Below are 23368 nucleotides of genomic sequence, written 5' to 3' on the forward strand. Positions count from 1 at the left end.
TTTCCAGAAGCCCCTCAGTCTAGGTTTCCACCATCACTTGCCCAAGACCAGACTTCCACACTTCTTTTTTTTATAATAATTTTTATTCAATTTTTCCAAATCAACAAACAAAACAAGAATTTTTGTACAATTCATCTTAAATTCACCCATCTCATTTTGCTCTGCCGAGCTGTGACTTCCCTCCCTCCCTTCACACGGTTTTCTTATTTACTCCTATCCCGCAGTTTGTTATTACCCTTAGTTTAGTCAGTTCGTAGGATTTATTTCAGTCCTGCAAGTGTTTTTAAACTTCTACAGTTCTTCTCCATATAGTCCACAAATTTACTCCAGTCTTTTCGGAACTTTGTCTCTCCCTGGTTTTGGATCTTGCAAGTCAGTTTTGCTAAGTCTGCATAGTCTATCAATTTCATCTGCCACTCCAGACTTCCACACTTCAGTGACCAGTGCAATATAGAAGAATGTAGCAACTATTACAAACTTACTTTTTGACGGCTTTAAAATAAGTTGGGGAGCCCAACTTGTAGATGGTGCTGTACACGATCCTTACAAATGTCAACAAATGACGGTTTGACTTTACTTCTGAATGCACTCTTCCTTCGTCTCCCATGACAGGCGGATGCCAACCAGGGGTACAGGTGGGCAATGAACACCACTCTCAACCCACAATTAGGGCCGGGTGCAGTGCTTTTCTTCTAGAAAAAGGGGTGCTGCTACACACCATGAAGGTGTTACAGCAAGTGCCACACTTTAAACCAGCGCTTTTCTTTCAGCAAAAAAGAGAAAGGTGCTGGTACTGCGTACCCTTAAGTACTCCAGAAAAAAATGCATGGCTGGGTGATATATTGATATGATCAACCAAAACTGGTTGTCGTGATATTGGTTTCATGATTCTTGACCTGGCAATACATCGTGAATCATTATGTGTTTTAGGGCTGGGCGATGTATCGTCCAAAACAACATTGCTCCATCCTTATATCAGACATCGTTGATATATCAGTATATCATGATGTTTAGCTGGTGATATAACCTTTCCTCCTTCCAGAGGGGAGGAGTTGTGAGAGGGAGCCGGTTCCCGCATTGGCAGGGGTGTGTGTGCTTCGGCCCCCTGCCCAGCTGTCCCAGCTGCCGTGCCACGCCCCCTGCAGCCAGCCAATAGGGCTGGCTTGGGGGCGGAGTTTAGCCGCACTTAAGTGGCAGCGGCACCTGCGAGGGTATTTGGTGGCGAGCCCTTTGGCTCGGGTGGCGGTTAGGCATTGGAATATGTGTGGTGTGTTGGAGAGGCAGGTTTGGGCCATCGCCTACCCCTCCACTTATTGGGTATTCCGTTAAACAAATCCGACGGTCATGGATCCTGTCTGACGCCCTGCTAGTGGCTAGGGCCATGGCACGACCCCCGGTGACATCAAGGGGAGGTTCCAGTTGTATTTGCATCAACAAGCTCCACCTTCTGGTTGTTAACCCTTGAAGGACTCCCCGCTGAACAGGGTGGAGTCATGTTTGGTTTCTTGATTCAATGCCTAAGCCAATACCACTCACATGCTGTAACCAATAAAAATTGTGGCCTTTCCCCGCCCATTAACCTGAATACATTGTGTCCTCGTGTCTTTCTTTCCTCAAGCGGGTGGTGGGTCCTTGACTCACAAGTCACAAGGTTGTAAACCAGGAATCACTTGACAGCTGACGAAGAGCTAAAGGCAGTACAGCGGTACCTCTACTTATGGATGCGATCTGTTCAGAGGTGCCGTTCGCATCCCGAAAAGTCCGTAAGTAGAGCACCGCTTCTGCACGTGGCACGATAGAGCGCTCCTGCGCATGCGCAAAGCACACAGATCACTCTTGCGCATGCACGAAGCGGCGAACCTGGAAGTAAACACTTCCGGGTTTGCCACGTTCGTAACCTGAAAAAACACAACGTGAAGCAAACGCAACTCGAGGTATGACTGCAGGTCTTTTTGCAGAAGTGATGGAATAGCCCCGCTTTTCTCTTTCCTCTCTGCTGCTTGATGGAGTGGTTCCCATTAGGTGGCAGCTGAGCAGGAGCAATAATATTCCTCCCACCAACATACAACCCTTTCTCTTTAGCTGGTCTGGTGGTGGTCAGGGGGAAAGTAGCTCAGCTGGCTGGGCACTGTAAGACCACACTATAAGAAAAACATACCTCACGTAAGGGAACAGTGACATCTGGTGGTCCATGAAGTAACCGGGAACTTTAAAGTTTATACCATGCCATATCAGGGGTCAGCAAACTTTTTCAGCAGGGGGGCGGTCCACTGTCCCTCAGACCTTGTGGGGGGGGGGGCGGACTATATTTTGAAGGGGAAAAATGAACGAATTCCTATGCCCCACAAATAACCCAGAGATGCATTCTAAATAAAAGGACACATTCTACTCATGTAAAAACACGCTGATTCCTGGACCGTCCGCGGGCTGGAATTAGAAGGTGATTGGGCCAGATCTGGCCCCCGGGCCTTAGTTTGCCTACCCATGCCATATATTGTTACAAAAGTTGGATGCCTCCCCCTCTCTCTGCAATAGCTCATGGGGTCTGTGGTCCTTTGGAGAACTGAGACATGGCAGGGACTGTTGTAGCTTGAAGAAATATGGTTTATTCACCTATTTACACCTTCAGTCTGCATGGAGTCCAGATCTTACAGCACTGGTCATTTCAAGAGGGGATTGTCCCCCACAACTGTGTAGTCAGCCTTCAGCCACCCTGCCCAAGATGGACCCCAGCCTTCCTTCTTCCTTCTTCTTCCCAGAACACTGGGCTACAAACTCTCTTTTCCTATCACCTCACACCCAATTACCCTGGCAACCTTTCAAGTCGCCTCGAATAGGGTTTTAACTTTGGAAAGGCAACTTACAAAGAAAATGATTAGTTGATTGATGGATGTAACGTAACCAGTGATTGATTGATGTGATTGTTAACCAACCACTACTTTTCTTGAATCAAAACACACTGGATAAAAAGCTGAGGTGCCTGTCAGTTCATAGTCCTGGTGACAAAAACATTGTCTCCCGCAACTGCTAAAGCTCTTTCTCTGTGAGTTTCAGCTTCTACTTAAAGGTCATGTCCTATCACCAGTGATAAAGTGAAGCAGCCAAGGATGCCTGGGTTTTCAGGAGTCATATTTCTCTAGCTTGAATGAGAATGGGGGCCATTGCCATAGGAAACAAGCCACCTCTATTCAAAACATGGGTTTGTCTCGAAGCTACGAACATGGGTTTGACCAAACTGCGGGAGGCAGTGGAAGACAGGAGTGCCTGGCGTGCTCTGGTCCATGGGGTCACGAAGAGTCGGACACGACTAAACGACTAAACAACAACAATTCAAAACACAGCCCCCCTCTTTTTCAGGTGGGTGAAGACAGCAAGATCCTGTGTGGCTTAAAGTCTACTTCCTTTCAGCTGCCATTCATCCGAGGGACATTGCCACGCAGCCACTAAGCCCAAACCATTACAAATACTAGCAGAACTGAATTCAGTTGCAAGCAGATTTTTTAATGGCTAGTTACCAGACATTTGTCTACACCCACTGTGTCAACTTTGCCTGCATAAAGCTTTAGAAATCCATGTTTGTCAAGCACTGAAACAGGAAAAAAAATCCCCACTTGTACAGCACCTCTCATTGCCATCTCGATGGAAAGAGTTTCAAGTAACAAGGCGGATCTGAGACAGGTGGCGGCATTGTGGCTTCGCTTATTGCGCTGGCTAGGAATTCGTGCTCTGAATGTTCTTCAAAACTTCAAGAGCTAGTTCGTAGCAAAACATATACTGCTCCTGGACATGAAGAAGGAAACAGCCAGTTATATTCCTCATCACAGGGTGAAAGATAGAGAAAACCTGCTAGGTTTGGGAATGTTCTGGCTCTGGGACGGTCTGTTTCTCCCCCCTCTTCCCAGAGCAGAATCATTTCATCGCTGAGTCTGCAAAGACTCAAGGAATGTGTTGCAGCACATAACCTTGAGCCAAAGCCTACTTTCTTTTCTACCTGCATTCCTTTCGTATTTATCGTTCTCTTTGCAAAGCAATAGATTAGAAGCCACTCTGCTACCTCTCCTATTGCAAGCAGATGAGAGAGAGACTATTCAGTGAGGACAATCACTTGGCTAATGCTTGCTGCTTACAGTACTATTTCGGTTTTAGGTCTTTCCTTCAAATCAGGAGTAGTTTCTCCGAAGAAGTGTAGCAAAGAGAGAGAGAGAGAGAGAGAGAGAGAGAGAGAGAGAGAGAGAGAGAGATGGGCAAGCTTGCCCCTGCTCACTTCAGATAGACTTGCACTGACTTACCTGGAAACAACAACCAGAAATAACAGGCTTCATTTCCTGAGCTAATCCAAGGCTCTAAATCAGGGTTTCCCAAACATGGCCTCCAGATGTTTTGGGACTACAACTCCCATCATCCCTAGCAAGCAGGACCAGTGGTCAGGGATGGTGGGAATTGTAGTCCAAAAACAGCTGGAGGCCCATGTTTGGGAAACTCTGTTAAGATAAAGCATGAAGGACCTCCCCTATTCCTTTGCTAGGGTGTTGTCCTGAAGACCCTCCCCTTTTGAACATTTGCTTTTGCTTTCTATAAATTACTATACAGGGCCAGTTACAGATTTTGCAAAATCCAATCACAAGTCCAATTCCAATGGAACTGAAATCCTGCTCTCTTGGGAAATTAAACCTCCATGCACACACATAATTGCAACATCATTTATTTGGCTTTTCAGAGGATTTGCAATGTTTGGGTCAGGACCCAAGTGGTCACATAAGCAAGAGAGCATGTACAGCTGACGGGCCAGAAGACACACCTTTTTCAAACTTTATAAAATGACCCGGATATGGAAAGATTCTATGAACCATCAAATGTAATTTTCAAAGGAAAAAAATTGTTCTCTGGGTTTTCTGTAGTGGACTCTAAAATGATAGAGGTGCATCTCCCTGCTAATAAGATGCAGTTAATGTCCCAAAGGGGGAAACTGCCTGGGGTTTCAATAGTGTATAAAAACTGCAGAATTCCTGGTACTCCTTCCACAGAGGAAGCCACCCTTGTTTTGCAGGTTTCAAGAGAGAACAACGTACGATACTAAAACAGGCTCCTTGGCTCAGCCTGGATAACTCCCAGCACAAATGAAGCCTAGTTTCTGAGCCATATCCTCGACACAATTAACTGCTAAGGCCTCTTCACAATGGGAAGCAAAAGTGGGCAGCTCCTGCTCCCAGGTTTTGAGAGTCGCTCGTTGTTCTCGCACAAGCAAACTACTTAACTCCATGCAGTTTGTGCAAGGAGACAACTGAGCTCCATCTCCTTACCTTGGTTTGAATCATGCCGCAGCGCTGTTGCCGCAAATTCGTTACTATCTGCTTGATGTCAAACTGCGGGAAGAAAGAAGGCCAACTTATTTGCCACCCTTGGGGACCAGTAGGAGAGGGCAGTCCGGGCCCACGTCAAACTTCTGACAATAAGGCACAGCGCTTCAGAATGGGGCAGCCCCTGCAAGAACCCTTCTGAGGCATGTCAGTATTCTTATCCCTGTATTTTAGCTAGGAAGAAACTAACGCTGAGACAAACGTTTGGCTTTCTGATGCCACCTGGAGAGTTCATGGCAAATGGCGAGGTTCCTTGGAGGTTTTTAAGCAGAGGTTGGATGGCTATCTGTCATGGATCCTTTAGCTGAGATTTCTGCATTGCAGGGGGTTAGTCTAGAGGACTCTCGGTGTCATGAATGTGCCCCCCTCCCCCGAGCTCAGCAGAAGAGTCAGCCTCGGAAATTGAGCTGAGTGAAGAAGAGGCTGACTCTGTAGATGAGAACTGTCTGTCTGATTTTAGAGGCAGCGGCCTGTGGCCCCTTCTCTCCAGGGAAGAAGCAGTTAGCTCCCAAGGGGAGGAAGAGTTAGAAGTTGGCCAAGGCGTTGCCAGGCAACTAGCAGATAAGCCAGTGTCGGAGGCTGAGTCTTCTGAAGAAGAGATAGCCCAGCCCTGTAGTCCTAAAAAAAAGGAGATTAGAAAAGCTCAGAGAGCAACGGAAGGGAAGGAGATGAAAGGCGGGGTTTTGGCGTTCTTCCTGTTGGGGGGGGGAGAACGATGAGTCAGACTGAGCAACTAAGATTAATGAGAGCAGGCAGAACGCCATGCTCTGAGTGTGTTTTTCTTTTAAATAGACTTGTATAAAACTGACGGAAAGTCTTTCGCTGCTTATCAAGCTGCTCGCCTGGCAGAAATCATTACCCTCGGGGTCCCTTCCAACTCTACAATTCTGTGATTCTACAAAACCATGAGTCCACAGTTGGGTCTCTTGCTTCCGAGATCACCACAACTCCCACCAGCCTATTCAGCCTTTCCCCTCGCCTTTATGTTTTCACTGCCTATGCACATAGTGAATATCCCAACACGGCATGCCTGCTAAGGATGGAATGAGGATTTCAGTGAACTTACAGGCATATCTTTTTCAATGTAGCTCAACAGAATATCCACACAAAGCAGCACTCCGCTCCTTCCAATCCCGGCACTGCAGTGAGCGATGATGGGGCCTGACTGGTGAACTTTTCTCATGTATCGGACAAATTTGACAAGATCTTTTGATGACGTGGGGGTGCCGTGGTCTGGCCAGGATGTAAACTGGAGGTGATGCACGGAGCGCTTCTCAAGTGTCTGCAGTAGAAGGAGTCAAAGAACTAGCCGTTACGCAATTAGTCATGGGAAGATTCCCCTCTTCTCAAATCAGAATTCGGGAAACCAAGCAATTCAGTCGAAATCTGAAGTCTGCATCCCTTGATGCTACTAACAACACAACCCCCCCCCCCCCTTTGCAAGCCCTGCTTTTAACAGTCTCTTATTGGTAATTTTAATATTCTGTTTTTATTTTTTGTAAACCGCTTACAAGTTTGATTACAGTCAGTGCTTTGTTTCTGGGGGTACGCATGCCTCTAAACATTTTGTGAATCTTTGTACTTTTGTACATTTACCTAATTTGAATTATAAAATGGTCAAAATGAGAGTACCCATAAACATTTTTTTGAATTATAAAATGGTCAAAATGAGAGTACCCATAAACATTTTTTAGGGAAAAAGCACTGATCACAATTAAGCTGTGTATAAAAGGTAAAGGTATCCCTGACCGTTAGGTCCAGTCGCAAACGACTCTGGGGTTGCACACTCATCTCGCTCTATAGGCTGAGGGAGACGATGTTTGTCCGCAGACAGCTTCCGGGTCATGTGGCCAGCATGACTAAGCCGCTTCTGGTGAACCAGGGCAGTGTATGGAAATGCTGTTCACCTTCCTGCTGGAGCGGTACCTATTTATCTACTTGCACTTGACGTGCTTTCTAACTGCTAGGTGGGCAGGAAAGCTGTGTATACAATTCGTTAAATAAAATAAATGTTGTCCCCACGCCCCCCCCCCCGGCTGCCAACCACTGTCTTGCCCTGCTTTGCTTTCTTTTCCCTTTTCACCTATGAGCTGCTGTGAAGGAACAGGATTACTAGATGCCTCTCTGAGAGGTCTTATATTCCAGCACCTTGAACACTGAAACAGCATTGTAACAGCCAAGATCATAGGCAACAGGGAAACGTACTTAGGCCAAGGCATTACAAAGCAGGACACAACTCTTAACAGTTCCAAAATGCACATCTTCCAAAATGCTTTCTACAAAAGGGAAGGATTGAATGCCTTGCCTTGCGCAAGACAGTACACAGTATTGTTGGACAAACAGGCTGGAGGTTTGTGCTGATTTGCCATCAATGAATGGAACAGAAGAAAAATCCGGTGAAGAAATACAGCTTAATCACTTAATGGTAAATAGGTAAATGACCCCTGGATGGTTCAGTCCAGTCAAAGGCGACTACGGGGTTGCGGCGCTCATCTCACTTTCAGGCCGAGGGAGCCGGCGTTTGTCCACAGACAGCTCCCCGTGTCATGTGGCCAGCACGACTAAACCGCTTCTGACACACCGGAACACCATGACGGAAACCAGAGTGCACAGAGACGTTGTTTACCTTCCTGCCGCAGCAGTACCTATTTATCTACTTGCACTGGTGTACTTTCGAACTGCTAGGTTGGCAGGAGCTGGGACAGAGCAATGGGAGTCATGGAGATTCGAACCGCTGACCTTCCGATCAGCAGTCCCAAGCAGCTTAGTGGTTTAGACAGCATTAGTCCCTAATGATGCACATAGCTCATGCTTTGTATCCTCAACCATCACTTTCCTTGTGCAAACAGAAGAAAAATTAAGCAAACAACCAAAACTTAATCACTATTCTCATTATGCACAGAAATCAAGCTTGGCATCTGTGACCAGTCTCTTTCTTGTGCAAACCTGGGTGCCATACCTGTTTCTTTGTAACTTCTATCACTCTAATGATGAAGCAGTCTAGGATCTGGTAGTTACTCATTCGCAGCTGAAACTGACTCAAATCCATTAGAGTGTCCTGGGGGGGCTCAGGCCAGTACCGGTGGCATTTGGATGTTCCTCGCTCCGTTTCTCTTGTTATCATGGCAATGACATTGGACTGGTTTTCCCAGACCATTTGCCAGAAGTCATTCACGGTGGAAGGCAGAGGCCCCTGGGTGGAGATGTAGAAGAACTCTTCCTTGCCCACTGGCACGCGGATGTAGCTGGCATTGATGTAGCCTTCGACCTCTCCGAGGGGAACCCGCGTTTTGTCGTCTAGGAAGGAATACAGATGAGCCCTTCCAGGCATCTAAGCCTTCTCTACAGTCTGCAAACTGCACCATGAATGAAATATTGACATGGGGTGCTTTCTAACAAAATATCCCATGTATGTATTTATTTGTCTACAGCTTGCCCGTGCGGTGCTGTTTTTATGTTTTTCATTGGTCTCGATAGTTGCCTTGGAAGTAGCAATACTGAAGGGGCAGAGCACACCTTTTCTAAACAAACAAACAAACAAGCAAGCAAAAGGAACCACTGCAAATAGTGTTCCAATTCCCCTCCAAGACAGAGTACATCATGGCCAAATACAAAAGACAGCTGGGAGGTCTAGGAAAATCAACAAGGAGACCCGCTACCTATCGTTTCTTGGTGCAGGTCACCCACCAGATAGACTGAAGGCATTTCAGTCTCAAACTGTGCTGGAGCCAGACTGGATTGAGTCCAGAAAATCAGCACCATCCAGGATGAGAGCCTGGAGCAAGAGCTGCCAGTTGGTAGGTGGTGGCTCTCCAGTTGTGTGGCTGGCCACACACACAAAAACCCAAAAGCAAGTACATATATAATATACACATGAGCTGTAAATCGTGTGTGAGCTACAGAGCTGGTTTCTCATATTAGAAAGAAATCGAATTATTGTAATTGTCCAGTGGAAAATCTTAAGGCCTAGGTCCAAGATTTTAAATCACAGGTAAATGTTCTAACCAACCAACCTACCAACCAACTAACCACACTCTCTAACCAACTGAGCTGGCATTGTTCTGTCCTCATTCATGTTCTGTTCTCATGCATGTTCTGTCCTCATTCATGCATTTTCCTCGCATTCTCCCTAGACCACTACATAGACAATTCCTTACATGGGAGGATGTCTCGGTATCTGTTCTTTTCCCGGTTTTCTGCTGCTGCAGCAATCTGGCAGTCATCGGTTGGCTTCAGGTGCTCTAAGCTCTAAAAGAAAGGTAAAATTCAACATCCTTCATTTGCAGAGACATGAGTAGGAGTATATATGTGGGAGTTTTGTGTGTGTGCATTCAGTGAATCCATTTTTCCTCTCTTTTTTCCCTAAGAGACAATCCATCTAATTGATAGCTAGCACTCATGTCTAAAGGTAAAGGTAAAGGGACCCATGACAATTAAGTCCAGTCGTGAACGACTCTGGGGTTGCAGCGCTCATCTCGCTTTACAGGCTGAGGGAGCCGGCGTTTATCTGCTTCCGCAGACAGTTTTCCCGGGTCATGTGGCCAGCATGACTAAGCCGCTTCTGGCGAAACCAGAGCGGCGCACGGAAACGCCGTTTACCTTCCTGCCAGAGCAGTACCTATTTATCTACTTGCACTGGCGTGCTTTCGAACTGCTAGGTGGGCAGGAGCTGGGATGGAGCAACGGGAGCTCACCCCGTCGCAGGGATTCGAACCGCCGACCTTTCAATTGGCAAGCCCAAGCGGCACAGTGGTTTAACCCACAGTGCCACCCGCATCCCTAGCATTCATGTCTACTAGACCTAAAATGTTAATAGAATTGTCATGGTCTTTTTCTAAGCATCTGAACTGGAGTTTTCTGTACCTTCTTCCAGAAACAGAACACATTTTTCTCTTAATATTTCAGAGATACTTGAAATCAGCACACACTTACCTGGGAGCAACCCCCACCGAAATCATGAGCAGACACGCGTATGGACTGCAGCGTAACAATACTGGCACAGTACAGTACCACAAATTGTCTCATAATGGAGAAAAATAATTCTGCTCATTGCTGCTGAAATAGCAACACTGAAGAGGTAGAGCACTCACCACATATTCCTTCAGAATCTCTTCCTGTTCCATCAGCTTTTGAAGCTTGTGGATTAGATTTTCAGTATTACAGTCTGAACCGCTTCTCCTTTGCAATAGCTTGATCTGTGACATTTCAGCCAACTCTTCATCAGTGACAAGTGACATCCCTATCGGATTGGTATAAAAGGAATCGTTTGTTCTTGGTTGGGGGAGGTCTGGCGGACAGGGCTTTCCACAGAAAGTCTATTCCCAACTCAGCCTATGGTACAAGGTCTCAAAGGCTGCTATCCTGACCTCCGCATGGGGGAAGAAGATACTCCAGGCATGATGGGCAACTATGCCATCATGGGGAGGATTACCTGAGATCAGGTATTCTCTACAAGTTATTTTCTGTAGGTGCTACTACACAGTAAGTTCAAATGTCAGGGAGATAAATAACTGTACAACTTTTAGAATACATCTAAAGCCAGCCCTGTGCAGTGGTACCTTGCTTTTTGAACAGAATGCGGCTTCCGATTGGCTGTGGGAGCATCCTGCAGCCAATGAGAAGCCGTGGAAGCCACGCTGGATGTTCGGCTTCCGAAAATCGTTCGAAAACTGGAATACTCACTTCTGGGTTTCGATCGTTCGGGAGCCAAGGCGTTCAGCTTCCAAGGTACGACTGTAGAGGGAAGTTTTAATGTTTGGCTTTATTATGCTTTCATATTTGTTTGAAGCTGCCCAGGGTGGCTGGGGCAACCCACTGGGCAATATCTATAATAATGGCGTTGCTTCAATGACACCAAAAGGCAAATGAGATTTATACCAGCTGATGCCGATATTTATGTAGGTACCTCTGGGCAGGGCAGACAGTCTCTTGGCTATGCCTTCATCTTCACTCACGTAACCCTCTGATTCTGTTGTTTCCATTTTCTGTGCTTCAAGCTTGACTTTCTGCAGGCTGTAGAACAACGTTATTCCCTTAACATTCTATATTGGAAATGGCAGAAACCGCTACCACTCGGCAGTGCTAAAATGAACCAACCTCAAAGCACCTGTCTCCGTTTTCTTTCTCTTTGCTGATTACCGCACAGAAATGTGGAGTCCCTGGTTGCAAGCTACACCTTTACCAAGGGTTACCAGATGTCCCCGGTTCATGGGGACAGTCCCCGGATGCCGGGGACAGTCCCCGGATTTGCACATCTGTCCCCGGGAAATGTGGCAGCGGCAGCCTCAGCAGCCCGGAGCCAGCCTGGTAGGGCAGTTGGCTCTGGCTGGCTTCAGGAGCTGCTCGCTGCCGCTGCCACTGTCGAAGGGGAACTGGGGAGGTCTGGCGGTACAGATCTCCTTCCCCCTTTGTTTTGACAGATCGGGGGAGGCTCAGGCCGGCAGGCGTTGCCCAGTTTTTTTTAAAAAAAAACTCTGCAAATTTATGTTTCACAGGGTGCGAAAGAAGGGCTTTGTGCCTAGCCTGGCAGAGAAACCGTGCTCCTTGCACCCCTACTGGGCAACAGCCGCCCGCCTGCGACTCCCAAGCCTCCCCCGATCTGTCAAAACAAAGGGGTAAGGGGGCAGGAGATTGGGGAAGGCTCAGGAGTCACAGGTGGGTGGCGCGCTATTGCCCAGTTTTTTTAAAAAACTCTGCGCATTTATGTTTCGCAGGGTGCAAAAGAAGGGCTTTGCACATTTATACAATATGCATGTGTGCTTGGGTCCAGGGTCTTTTGCCTCACCATCCCCACTACTGACTCCCTGTTGCTACTCGGCTTCAAAAGAAATAAAATAAAAATAAGATCCCCAGATTCATTGAAACAAATCTGGTAACCATACCTTTACCCTAACTTCTTTTGCACCAGGGGGAATGCTACATGTCAAACCAAACACCTGCTCAGTGGTTTACGAAGCAGTTTCTTTTAAACAACACGGCACAACTGGAGCCTCTTTGCTGCTCAGATCTGTGAGCGGAAATGATGTGGCAGCTTTCATTGGACTCACAGAGTACCCACCACGATTATTTTAAAATTATTTGTTTGGTACTCCATAGGGTTTCTTGCAGTTCTTTTTTGGCCATGCTTAATTCCTGCCCAACATGTCTCTGGTCCCACGGTTGGGGAAAGAACAGCGCTGTCCAGGGTCATAAAGACTGAGGAGAGGATAATTGGGTGCACTCTTCCCACTTTGGATCAAATCTATGCCTCCGGGTGCTATAAGAAAGCTGCAGATATTGTGCAGGATAGTGTGCACCCCAGAAATGATCTCTTTCAGCTTCTGCCTTGCGGAAGGAGGTACAGGGTCATAAAGACCAGGACTAGCCGCCTGAGAAATAGCTTCTATCCAAGAGCGATTTCGGTTTTGAATGCAGCGAAAGGCAGTCTGTGAGGGAGGGTCTGTATTCAGTCATGGGGCATCAGAGTTCTTTGGGGTAAATCAGGAGGGGTATTAAGATTTTTTTAGGGGGTAATTATGCCTATGGTTGTGTACGTTTGATGTAGATGTTCAATTTCGTTGTTCTGCATGGGACAATGACAATAAAGATTATCGTATCGTATTAGAGCGAAGTGACATTTTATTCTGCTGTTCCAAGTCTACATCATATGCTTAATTAGTGGCCTATAGCCTAATGGTAAAAAAAAAAATGAACACGTGACTTTTGTGCAATTTTCTGTAGGCCATCGAGGTATTTTTCCTGTCCAAAGATGAGGGAGAACTCTCATCATTCTCTAGATGTTCAGCCTGGGGAGCCTTAACTTAAATCCCAGCTACTAAAAGTAAAACACAAATTCTTAATAATAATAATACTTAGCACTTACATAGTGATTCTGAGGATTCACAAAGTTAGAAGGCAACCCAGGGGTCATCTAATCCAACCCCCTGCAATGCAGGAATCACAACTGAAGCACCCCCTTGCTCAGGAGTCACCAATGTTTTTGGGCCAGTGGGCACAATTGGAATTTTGAGAAAGTACTTTTAGGCACCAGTCAGTCTTGGGGCCTGACAAAACACAAAACGAGAGAGTACAGACAGACCCCATTGACATTACCTTCCGAGGCATCTAGTGCCTCTGTGAAATTGTGTATAATTGAAACCCATTGAAAAAGTCTGCAAACACCCCATTCTGCCCTGCCCTGCCCCAGGTTATGTTCTTTTAGTGATGTTTCAGTGATGCGTTTGTGATGTTTCCGGGTCACTTCAGTGCGATGTGCATATACACGGCTGCACACCCATTGAATGCACATTAATTGGGGGTGGGGGCGCTACCTGTACTGTGACGATTAAACTTTCCCCTAATGTGTTTCCAAACTAACAACCTGTTTAATTTCTGCCTGCCACACAGCTCCTAAAGGCACAGGAACCTTGTTTTCCTCAATACCAACCCTAAACCAATGCAACCAATGCCTAGGCTGCCATCCTTTACACACTTACCTGGGAGCAAGCCCCATTAAACACAGAGACTTCCTTCTGAGTAGCCATGTATACCATTGTACTGCAGGTTAAGAATATGGGGAATTCTCCATGAGTGCCTGGTCTTTATCTCACGCACTAAACTTCTTTCCAAACATTTGGCTTGTGGCGGAGAGGGGGGATTCTTTTAACATCCGCCCACATTTACTGTGTAGTAGAGATCATCAGGGGGTTTGGGCTGGGTGTTCATCAGTATGCGGATGATACCCAGCTCTACCTCTCTTTCAAATCAGAGCCAGTGAAGGCGGTGAAGGTCCTGTGTGAGTGCCTGGAGGCGGTTGGAGGATGGATGGCGGCTAACAGATTGAGGTTGAATCCTGACAAGACAGAAGTACTGTTTGTGGGGGACAGGAGGCGGGCAGGTGTGGAGGACTCCCTGGTCCTAAATGGGGTAACTGTGCCCCTGAAAGACCAGGTGCGCAACCTGGGAGTAATTTTGGACTCACAGCTGTCCATGGAGGCGCAGGTCAATTCTGTGTCCAGGGCAGCTGTCTATCAGCTCCATCTGGTATGCAGGCTGAGACCCTAACTGCCCACTGACTGTCTCTCCAGAGTGGTGCATGCTCTGGTTATCTCCCGCTTGGACTACTGCAATGTGCTCTACGTGGGGCTACCTTTGAAGGTGACTCGGAAACTACAACTAATCCAGAATGCGGCAGCTAGACTGGTGACTGGGAGCGGCCGCCGAGACCACATAACACCGGTCTTGAAAGATCTACATTGGCTCCCAGTACGTTTCTGAGCACAGTTCAAAGTGTTGGTGCTGACCTTTAAAGCCCTAAATGGCCTCGGTCCAGTATACCTGAAGGAGCGTCTCCACCCCCATCGTTCTGCCCGGACACTGAGGTCCAGTACCAAGGGCCTTCTGGCGGTTCCCTCGTTGTGAGAAGCCAAGTTGCAGGGAACTAGGCAGAGGGCCTTCTCGGTGGTGGCGCCCACCCTGTGGAACACCCACCCATCGGATGTCAAAGAAAAAAACAGCTAGCAGATTTTTAGAAGACATCTGAAGGCAGCCCTGTTTAGGGAGGCTTTTAATGTTTAATAGATTATTTTATTTCATTTTTCTGTTGTAAGCCGCCCAGAGTAGCTGGAGAAACCCAGCCAGATGGGCGGGGTATAAATAATAAATTATTATTATTATTGTTGTTGTTGTTGTTGTTGTTGTTGTTGTTGAAAATAACTCATTGGGAGTATCTGATCAAACCCAATGAAAAATGCATCCTAGTTGCCGGAAAACAGGGCAAACTACAGAGATCCCTTGGACAAAAAGAAGAAGAGATCATGTAAAAGTGCATTGAAGGGGAGGGGGAAACAGCAGCTCTTTCATACCCCAGGGTTTACTGTTGCTGGTGTTCAACAACTCACTTGTCCATCACAGCTCTGACTTCACTCATTGGCTAAAAACACAGACAGCGGGAGAAGCCAGGCTGTCTCACTGAGCAGAAATTGCTTAGAATTGTGCCTGGTATCAGTCTCTGGCAATGCCGTCTTCCAGAAAAGAGCTCTCAGCACTTGGCATGGAAACGCCTGGCAGTGACAACCAGGGTAAAAATATGTGGCCTTCTCCCAGACAGATAGGCTGTGCCCCTTCATCTGGGGAAGCTAACTCTCACAGGAAGGATGATGTCCAAAACATTTCAAAAGGAGCACCCAGAAAGGTGACTCTGTAAAATAGAACGACACAAACTGAAAAGTGAGGAAAGAGGTCAAAAGGCAGAAAAAAGGAGGATAGTGCTGCAGAGGTGCTCCTGGGGCAGTGTTTGTGTGTCCTGTCAAAAGGCTTAAATAATAAAAGGTAAAGGGCTAAGTCCAGTCAAAGGCAACTATGCGGTTGTGGCGCTCATCTCACTTTCAGGCCGAGGGAGCCAGCGTTTGTCCACAGACAGCTTTCCCGGTCATGTGGCCAGCATGTCTAAACCGCTTCTGGCGCAATGGGACACCGTGACGGAAACCAGAGCGCACGGAAACGCCGTTTACCTTCCCGCCGCAGCGGTACCTATTTATCTACTTGCACTGGCGTGTTTTCGAACCGCTAGGTTGGCAGGAGCTGGGACAGCGCAACGGGAGCTCACCCTGTCGCAGGGATTCGAACCGCTGACCTTCCGATCAGCAAGCCCCAAAGGCTCAGTGGTTTAGACCACGGCGCCACCTGCTCCTCGCTGAAATAATATAAGGAGCTGGCAGAGAATATACCTGTATTTTATGTGTGGGGATGAATTCAGATGTGCAAGAACCATACCTGCCTGAAATAACCTCTGATTTCCCAGGTTCATCCTTTCTTTTGAGAGGAGGGCTGCACTTAGCATCTGTAGCCTAAGAAGAACAATGGCAAACCTGGTGAGTGATCGGAAACAAGGGCAACTGGAAATGCTGATAAGATATAAGATATACAGAAGACCACAGCAAGCATGGCATGGTGAGCTCTGGAGAGCTACTCAGAATATCTTCCCATTGAACCCAGGCTGAGGATGGAAGATAGATTTGTGGCTGTCCTCTTGAATGCAACTTTGGCTCCTCTGTGCCTACAAATAGCATAAGCCACACTTTCACTGTCCTGGGGAACTCTGCACCTAGCTGATTGCTCAACTATCTCTCAGCATATTGAGACTTGCCTTACCCTTTGTAAAGTAAAACAGCCACTATTATATTATATGTCACTGTTTTACATGCTGATTGCATACCCTCCAGCATTTCTCCGATGAAAATAGGGATGTCCTATTTAATAATAATAATAATAATAATAATAATAATAATAATAATAATACATCGCCCATCAGACTGGACTGCCCCAGCCATTCTGGGTGGCTTCCAACACATATAAAAACACAATAAAACATTTTTAAAAACCTTCCCTATACAGGTGTCTTCTAAAGGTTGGATAGTTACTTATCTCCTTGGCTCGGAGGCCAGATAACTCCATACCCTCCGACATTTCTCCAATGGAAATAGGGACATCCTAAGGAAAAGTGGGACATTCCAGGATCAAATCAGAAACCGAGACGGCTTCTGTAAACCCAGGACTGTCCCTGGAAAATAGGGACAGCTGGAGCCTCTGTGATTGTGATTCTCCAACTTTGAAAAATATTCATTTTCCTCCTATACTTTTTTTTATGCTGTGAACCATCTTGGGCTCCCTTTCAAGAGGAACGGGAGGATATAAAATTGATTTTTAAAAGTCCCTAAGCTGGGGTAAATAGAAAGCAATGAAACAGACAAGAACAGGAAAGAACATTACCTGAATAACATATTGTAGCCCAAATTTAGGTGACTGCTAGATACTGTAATATGCTGCTATAGTCTTGTATAGAATCTCCATTTTAATCCCACTTCCAGCTAGCTACAGAAAAGAAGTGCCTCAACAGCACTAAATTACTCTAGCATGCAGGCAATCTTAAATTACCTTTGGCTGCAATCCTATGCACACTTACTTGGGAGTAATTTCTATTTAATATACAGGGACTTATAAGCAGACATGCAAAGGATTGTGCTGCTAGGAACCAGCAGATTGCAGTTTCATTTCTAACAACGGTTACATTGCTAATTGCTGTTTAAAACAAAAACATTTATATTTTTTACATTTTATAAACAGGCTAAGAAGTACAATTTAAGTTACACACAAATATTTAAGAAAGTAAACATTGCATTTATTTTAAAGCACACGCACCCTGCTTCCCTTTTTGCTTTTCTTTTTGTGGAAAAGGTTCCATGCCCGCAGCATTTCTGGAAATGTTATATCTCTGGGCTACATGCAGCATGTTATCACCACCACTGAGACAAAGAGCAAGAGTTGTGGGCTCGTTTCATTTCACCAAACTGCATTGAAGAAACAACAGACAAGTTAGTAACTTGCTAAGAAAAGGAGCTGCAGCCATTCCTCACCTCGCTACACATTTAACTGGATTGTTCCTGGTCTTAGAAAGTGATCCCTTGCTGTGCTCCTAGGATTCCCAAGCAACGTGTTCATAAGAATCCATACTGAGCAAAAAAATAAAAAATGAATCTCAATATTTTTCTGTTCAGAGCCTTTCTGTGGGAGGCCCTTAGGTCCTGCATGTTAACAGAGCAGAAACTGTATAAGCAAGGCTTCCCTTGCTACCTCAAGATAGAAGCCACAACTATGGACACGGGTAGCGCTGTGGTCTAAACCACTGAGCCTCTTGGGCTTGCTGATCAGAAAGTCGGTGGTTTGAATCCCCGCGATGGTGTGAGCTTCCGTTGCTCTGTCCCAGCTCCTGCCAACCTAGCAGTTCGAAAACACGCCAGTGCAAGTAGATAAATAGGTACCACTGCGGTGGGAAGGTAAACAGCGTTTCCGTGCGCTCTGGTTTCCGTCATGGTGTCCCATTGCGCCAAAAGTGGTTTAGTCATGCTGGCCACATGACTAAATTTGTCCATGCCTGTGGACAAATGCCGGCTCCCTTGGGCTGAAAGCGAGATGAGCGCCACAACCCTATAGTTGCCTTTGACTGGACTTAACCATCCAAGGGTCCTTTATTTTTTGACCTTAGAAGCCACAATGGAAAGAAAAAGCAGCATCTTAAGCAGTCCAGATGAAGAATTTTGTCCCTCTAGGCCAGGTATCCCCAAAATTCGGCCTTCCAGATGTTTTGGACTACAATTCCCATCATCCCTGACCACTGGTCCTGTTAGCTAGGGATCATGGGAGTTGTAGGCCAAAACATCTGGAGGGCCACAGTTTGGGGATGCCTGCTCTAGGCAGTGGTGAAGCTGCATGCTCCACCACCGGGGGTGGAGAGCAGGCGGGGGCATGGCTGGCGTGCACCCCGCAGGCGTGGCACACGTCCGGGGGCGTGGCATGCCGCCTGCAGGGGTGTGGCGCACGGCCTGCAGGGGCATGTGTGTGTCCTGGCGGCATGGTGGTGGGGGGCGCAGCCGCGATGGTACCCCCTCCCCAATGGTGCCGGGGCGATGCGCTCCCCCACCCCCCATTTCTCCACCAGTGCCTCTAGAACAGGCTTTCCCAAACTTGGGTCTCTAGCTATTGTTGGACTACAATTCCCATCATCCCTAGCTAGCAGGACCATTGGTCAGGGATGATGGAAATTGTAGTCCCCCCCCCCAAAAAAAAACACATGGCTGGAGACCCAAGTTTGGGAAACCCTGCTTAAGAACATGCAGAGCTCACTTGCTAAGGCATTAGTGTAGCAATGGTTTAAACATGCACTCCTGGGTATTCTAACTTCCAGTTACGAAAGCAAGCCTTCCCAACGCGATCTTTAGAGGAAAAGGGCACAACCTCATATAGAAGGCAGTCTGCACAGTCCTCCTTCAGTTCAGAGGGATACTAACTTAGGAAAGCCTCATGATCACCCGTGGATGTAGTCTGGCATGCACCCCACAGGTGGCCCAGGTACTCCACCTCTTCACAACATCCTCCGCAACTGCTTCCCCAACTGTCACAGTTCCGGTGTGGAACCTTCTGCCCATGACTCTATGATGTCACACAAACTTGGATTGCACATCTCTCTCTCTGGGGACAAGCACAAGCTACAAGAAGCAGGGAGGAAGCTCACAACACAGCCTGGCGTGTTCTATTATAATAATACGCAATAACCCCACATGGGATCTGTTCCTGTCAAACAGGGCAGTCTTCACAGTACTGAAGATACCACGTTAACCAGAGAAATATAGGCTTAACATCAATGTTAGAAACTGAGATAGGAAAGCTAGGAGCTAAATGGCACCTTAAAACCTAGGTTATGGGTGCAAGAAGGCACACTTTTTAATATATATATAACAAAAAAAGCTGAACAAAGTCCTTTCCCTGCCCACCCGCAGACCGTCTCTTCTCTAGTCTTCAAGAGTAGCTGGAATTGGGGAGGCAGAAAAAAGTTCCTCCTTTCCTCCCTTCCTTCCACTCTGCAGTTTTAATCTGAAATCTCAGAAACTGCTCGCGCTGATGAAATTCCCTGTCACAAAACGCGCCTAGAGCAATGGGGGTTTCGAACACTGCTTAACTTTATGAAGGGCAAAATAAGCCCAAAGGAAAGAAGCACAGGCACTTTAATTCCAAATGGCATGATAAAATATATCTAGAACTAGCTGCGATTTCTAAATGCTAGATGCAATGGCATCGAGTTAGTAGGTGTGGGGTTTTCTGTTCAGTTCCCCGGTTCTTTAAAAATTCTGGAGCAAGATGTCCTATAATTGCAGCTTCATTCGCAGTCCTAGTGGCAGTGCACTATTACCCAATGCTTCTCAGTTGGCACTGTTCTGCCAACTCCATTAAAAAGGACGAATGCTGTGCTATAATACTTAATTTTCCTAAGTGCTGTGGCTTTATCAAGTCTGACTCTGTCTCAGATCCGAAGTCCTATATGTTTGTTCATCAATGGGGACCCAGAATTGGAGAATTCTTTTACAGTCTTACAGTGGGACGCAGGTGGCGCTGTGGGTTAAACCACAGAACCTAGGGCTTGAATCCCCGCGACGGGGTGATCTCCCGTTGCTCGGTCCCAGCTCCTGCCAACCTAGCAGTTCGAAAGCACGTCAGAGTGCAAGTAGATAAATAGGTACCGCTACAGCGGGAAGGTAAACGGCGTTTCCGTGTGCTGCTCTGGTTCGCCAGGAGTGGCTTTGTCGTGCTGGCCACGTGACCTGGAAGCTATACGTCAGCTCCCTCGGCCAGTAGAGCAAGAGTAGCGCTGCAACCCCAGAGTCGGTCATGACTGGACCTAATGGTCAGGGGTCCCTTTACCTTTTTACCTTACAGTCTAGCTCAGGGGTCAGCAAACTTTTTCAGCAGGGGGCTGGTCCACTGTCCCTCAGACCTTGTGGGGGGGGGGCAGACTATATTTTTTGTGGGGGGGAGGGAATGAATGAATTCCTATGCCCCACAAATAACCCAGAGAAGCATTTTAAATAAAAACACACATTCTACTCATGTAAAAACATGCTGATTCCCAGACCGTTTGCGGGCCGGATTGAGAAGGCGATTGGGCCAGATCCAGCCCCTGGGCTTTAGTTTGCCTACCCATGGTCTAGCTATAATCACTCCAATATTAATGTGGATTATACAAGTTTGTATGCTTCATTCAGCCACCCCCGATCACAGAATCATGGAGTTGGAAAGGACCCTGAGGACCATCTACTCCAATCCCCTGCTATGCAGGAATATGCAGCTATTCCCGAACCTGCAACCTTAGTGTTATCAGCACCACGCTCTAACCAGTTGAGTGATCCAGGTGGTAGACCTGCTCTTGACAAGAGATACACAAATCTCTGACTATCAGTTGGAGTAGCGGAATGGGTTGGATCCAAACTACGTTAGATCAACTGAATCCCTACTGAAATGAACGCGACAAGTTAGTGATGATGTCTGTCTCATTAATTTCTATGGGATCCAAATGTTACCTTCAGTAAGATGCTACCCACCTGGAGACTTGGCTGGCAGCTTTTCTCATGATTGCCTGGTCATTCCACCAAAGCAAGTTCCAGACTGCCACCAGCTGCTTTCTCCAGCTCAATACAGTATTGATTAACTATTCTGCAATGGAGAACATATGTAGATAAATATGGAATAAACAAGCAGTCACAAGCCAACCAACAGATGATTATAATTAAGGCACCTTCCTCTATTTCTATTACATATTTATTGATGGTGTGAAATATAGGCTCTCTTCTAATTATACAGGCATGGGAGCACCTCTGCAATTATAACAGAAGCGTAAACTGCTGTCATGAAGGTTAAAAATGCTAAATCATTATGAAATTATAGTCTTCTGGAAGGTCTCAGAGACATAAAAGGTGAGTGCCAGCAAACATCTAAGGCAGGCATGTCCAACCGATCGATCGTGATCGACCGGTTGATCCTGGTCGTTCCTAGTTGACTGCATTATCCTGATCGATCGCTTAAAAAAAAAAGCTCAGCAACTTTTGCTCCTCCTCCCTCAAAAAAGCTCAACAACTTTGGTCAACCCAATGGGTAGATCACTGCCAGTTTTTTAATAGCGGGAGTAGATCGCAGTCTCTTGGGAGTTGGACATGCCTGATCTAAGGTATGTTAAGGTCCAATGCCAGGTTAGGGAAGAACACTGGAATGACAATAGGCTCCTTGAGGTGGAAAGATAACATAATGGTGTGAGAAATTCCTTGTCACTGCAGTCAATGGGTGATAAAAGGAAAAAGCGGCCTGCTTCCAACTTTTGCCCAGGTCACAGTGAAAGAACAGTTGGCTTGCTGTAGCTCTGAGTGCCATCTGTGTGTAGACACACAATCTGCTGTTCATGCACGCTGCAGGTGCCACTGACCCTTTTGACTTTTGTAGGGCCACTGTTGATCAAAATATAGAACTGAGTGGGCAGGCAGGGGGCAGAGGGGCACAGAATGTGGCATTTGCTCTGCCATGGAATCTCACCACCTGGTTTAAGGTAGGGTGGCTTGCTGCTTCTGCAGATTCAGTATTGGGAATGTATTGTGTCCTGAGGAAATAAACCAGTGAAGAGGCTAAGGTGTATTTTTTTGTGAACAACCACCAGTGTCTGTAGCCAGAGAATACAAAGCTCACTCAGCTCCCACCCACCCAAACAACCAAATTCAAGTTACAAAATTTCACCCCTCTCTTCCTTTCATGATTCTCCTTTTTTCATAATGCGTTTTACAGCATCGCATTTTAGAAAACGTCACTCATTCTTACAAGAGGCTAGAGGAATAAGCCAAGGCTCGGAATTCAATTGTGGGAAATCGAGTTTTGGAGAGCATGCTGTTGCAGGATTGTACATGATTCACTCCGATTTCAGCCGCCCCCTTCCACCCTTCCACCAAGGAGCTCAGGGCAGCATTCGTGACCGGTCTTCCCCCTTTTATTCTCACAAACCAGTGAGGAAGGTTAGGCCGAATGCCCTGCGTTCAAAAGTCGGACACTTTATCCAATATGCCACACTGGCTCACTTTATGGATTGCTAAAAACTCTGCCATACCTCATGTGCCGCAGAATCAGACGCGCTGCACTGAGGTGCGAAACTCTCTTCGCCCCAAAGCAGGACAGATGGGTCGATTTTCACAAAGCTATGCTATGAAGCGGCTGTGCGCCCCCCTCTCCCACCCAAAGGTGCTTCGCCTCTGCTTGTTTGTTTCCGTCTGTTTGTGGTGCTAACTGAACCCAGGAGTCCCTCGCCTCCCAGAGAGCAGTTTCCAAAGCAACCCTTAAAGCAGGCATGTGACCGGGTTGGAGGCATCAGCAGGATAAAGGATAAATTTGTTCTCCGATACTCCCAGGGAGGTGGTTTGTCTAACAAATAATTAATCTGTTGCCTGCCAGGAACATCTACATGTTTCTGACCTCTATGAAGTGCCGCAAGAAGCATAACTGGGGGGCAGCGGTGGCAGTGGGGATATTGAGATAACTGTAGATAGATGTCATTTCAGATGATAATGACCAGCTATTCTGGTCCATAGTCTAACTGAAGAACACAGGGCCAGTTGTCTCAGAGAGTTTTGTGTTTTTTTTTCCTGATTTGTTTATTAATAATTTTATTC

The 23368-nt window shown here is 46.7% G+C and overlaps 1 protein-coding gene across 1 annotated transcript; it reads right to left on the minus strand.

Moving 5' to 3' along the window:
- Positions 1-3477: 3477 nt before the first annotated feature.
- On the minus strand, positions 3478-21377 carry PTPN20 (protein tyrosine phosphatase non-receptor type 20). The gene is made up of 10 exons (XM_035138495.3): positions 21266-21377; positions 17535-17683; positions 16110-16183; positions 11263-11369; positions 10448-10596; positions 9515-9605; positions 8317-8654; positions 6424-6639; positions 5301-5363; positions 3478-3780 (listed from the first exon to the last, which is right to left on the minus strand). Exons 2-10 carry the CDS (start codon positions 17586-17588, stop codon positions 3712-3714), a joined length of 1161 nt encoding a protein of 386 aa, XP_034994386.2. The 5' UTR covers positions 17589-17683; positions 21266-21377; the 3' UTR covers positions 3478-3711.
- Between the last annotated feature and the right edge of the window lie 1991 nt (positions 21378-23368).

Source organism: Zootoca vivipara, chromosome 5 (assembly GCF_965207765.1).
Source record: "Zootoca vivipara chromosome 5, rZooViv2.hap1.1, whole genome shotgun sequence".
In the NCBI taxonomy this organism is placed as follows: domain Eukaryota; kingdom Metazoa; phylum Chordata; class Lepidosauria; order Squamata; family Lacertidae; genus Zootoca; species Zootoca vivipara.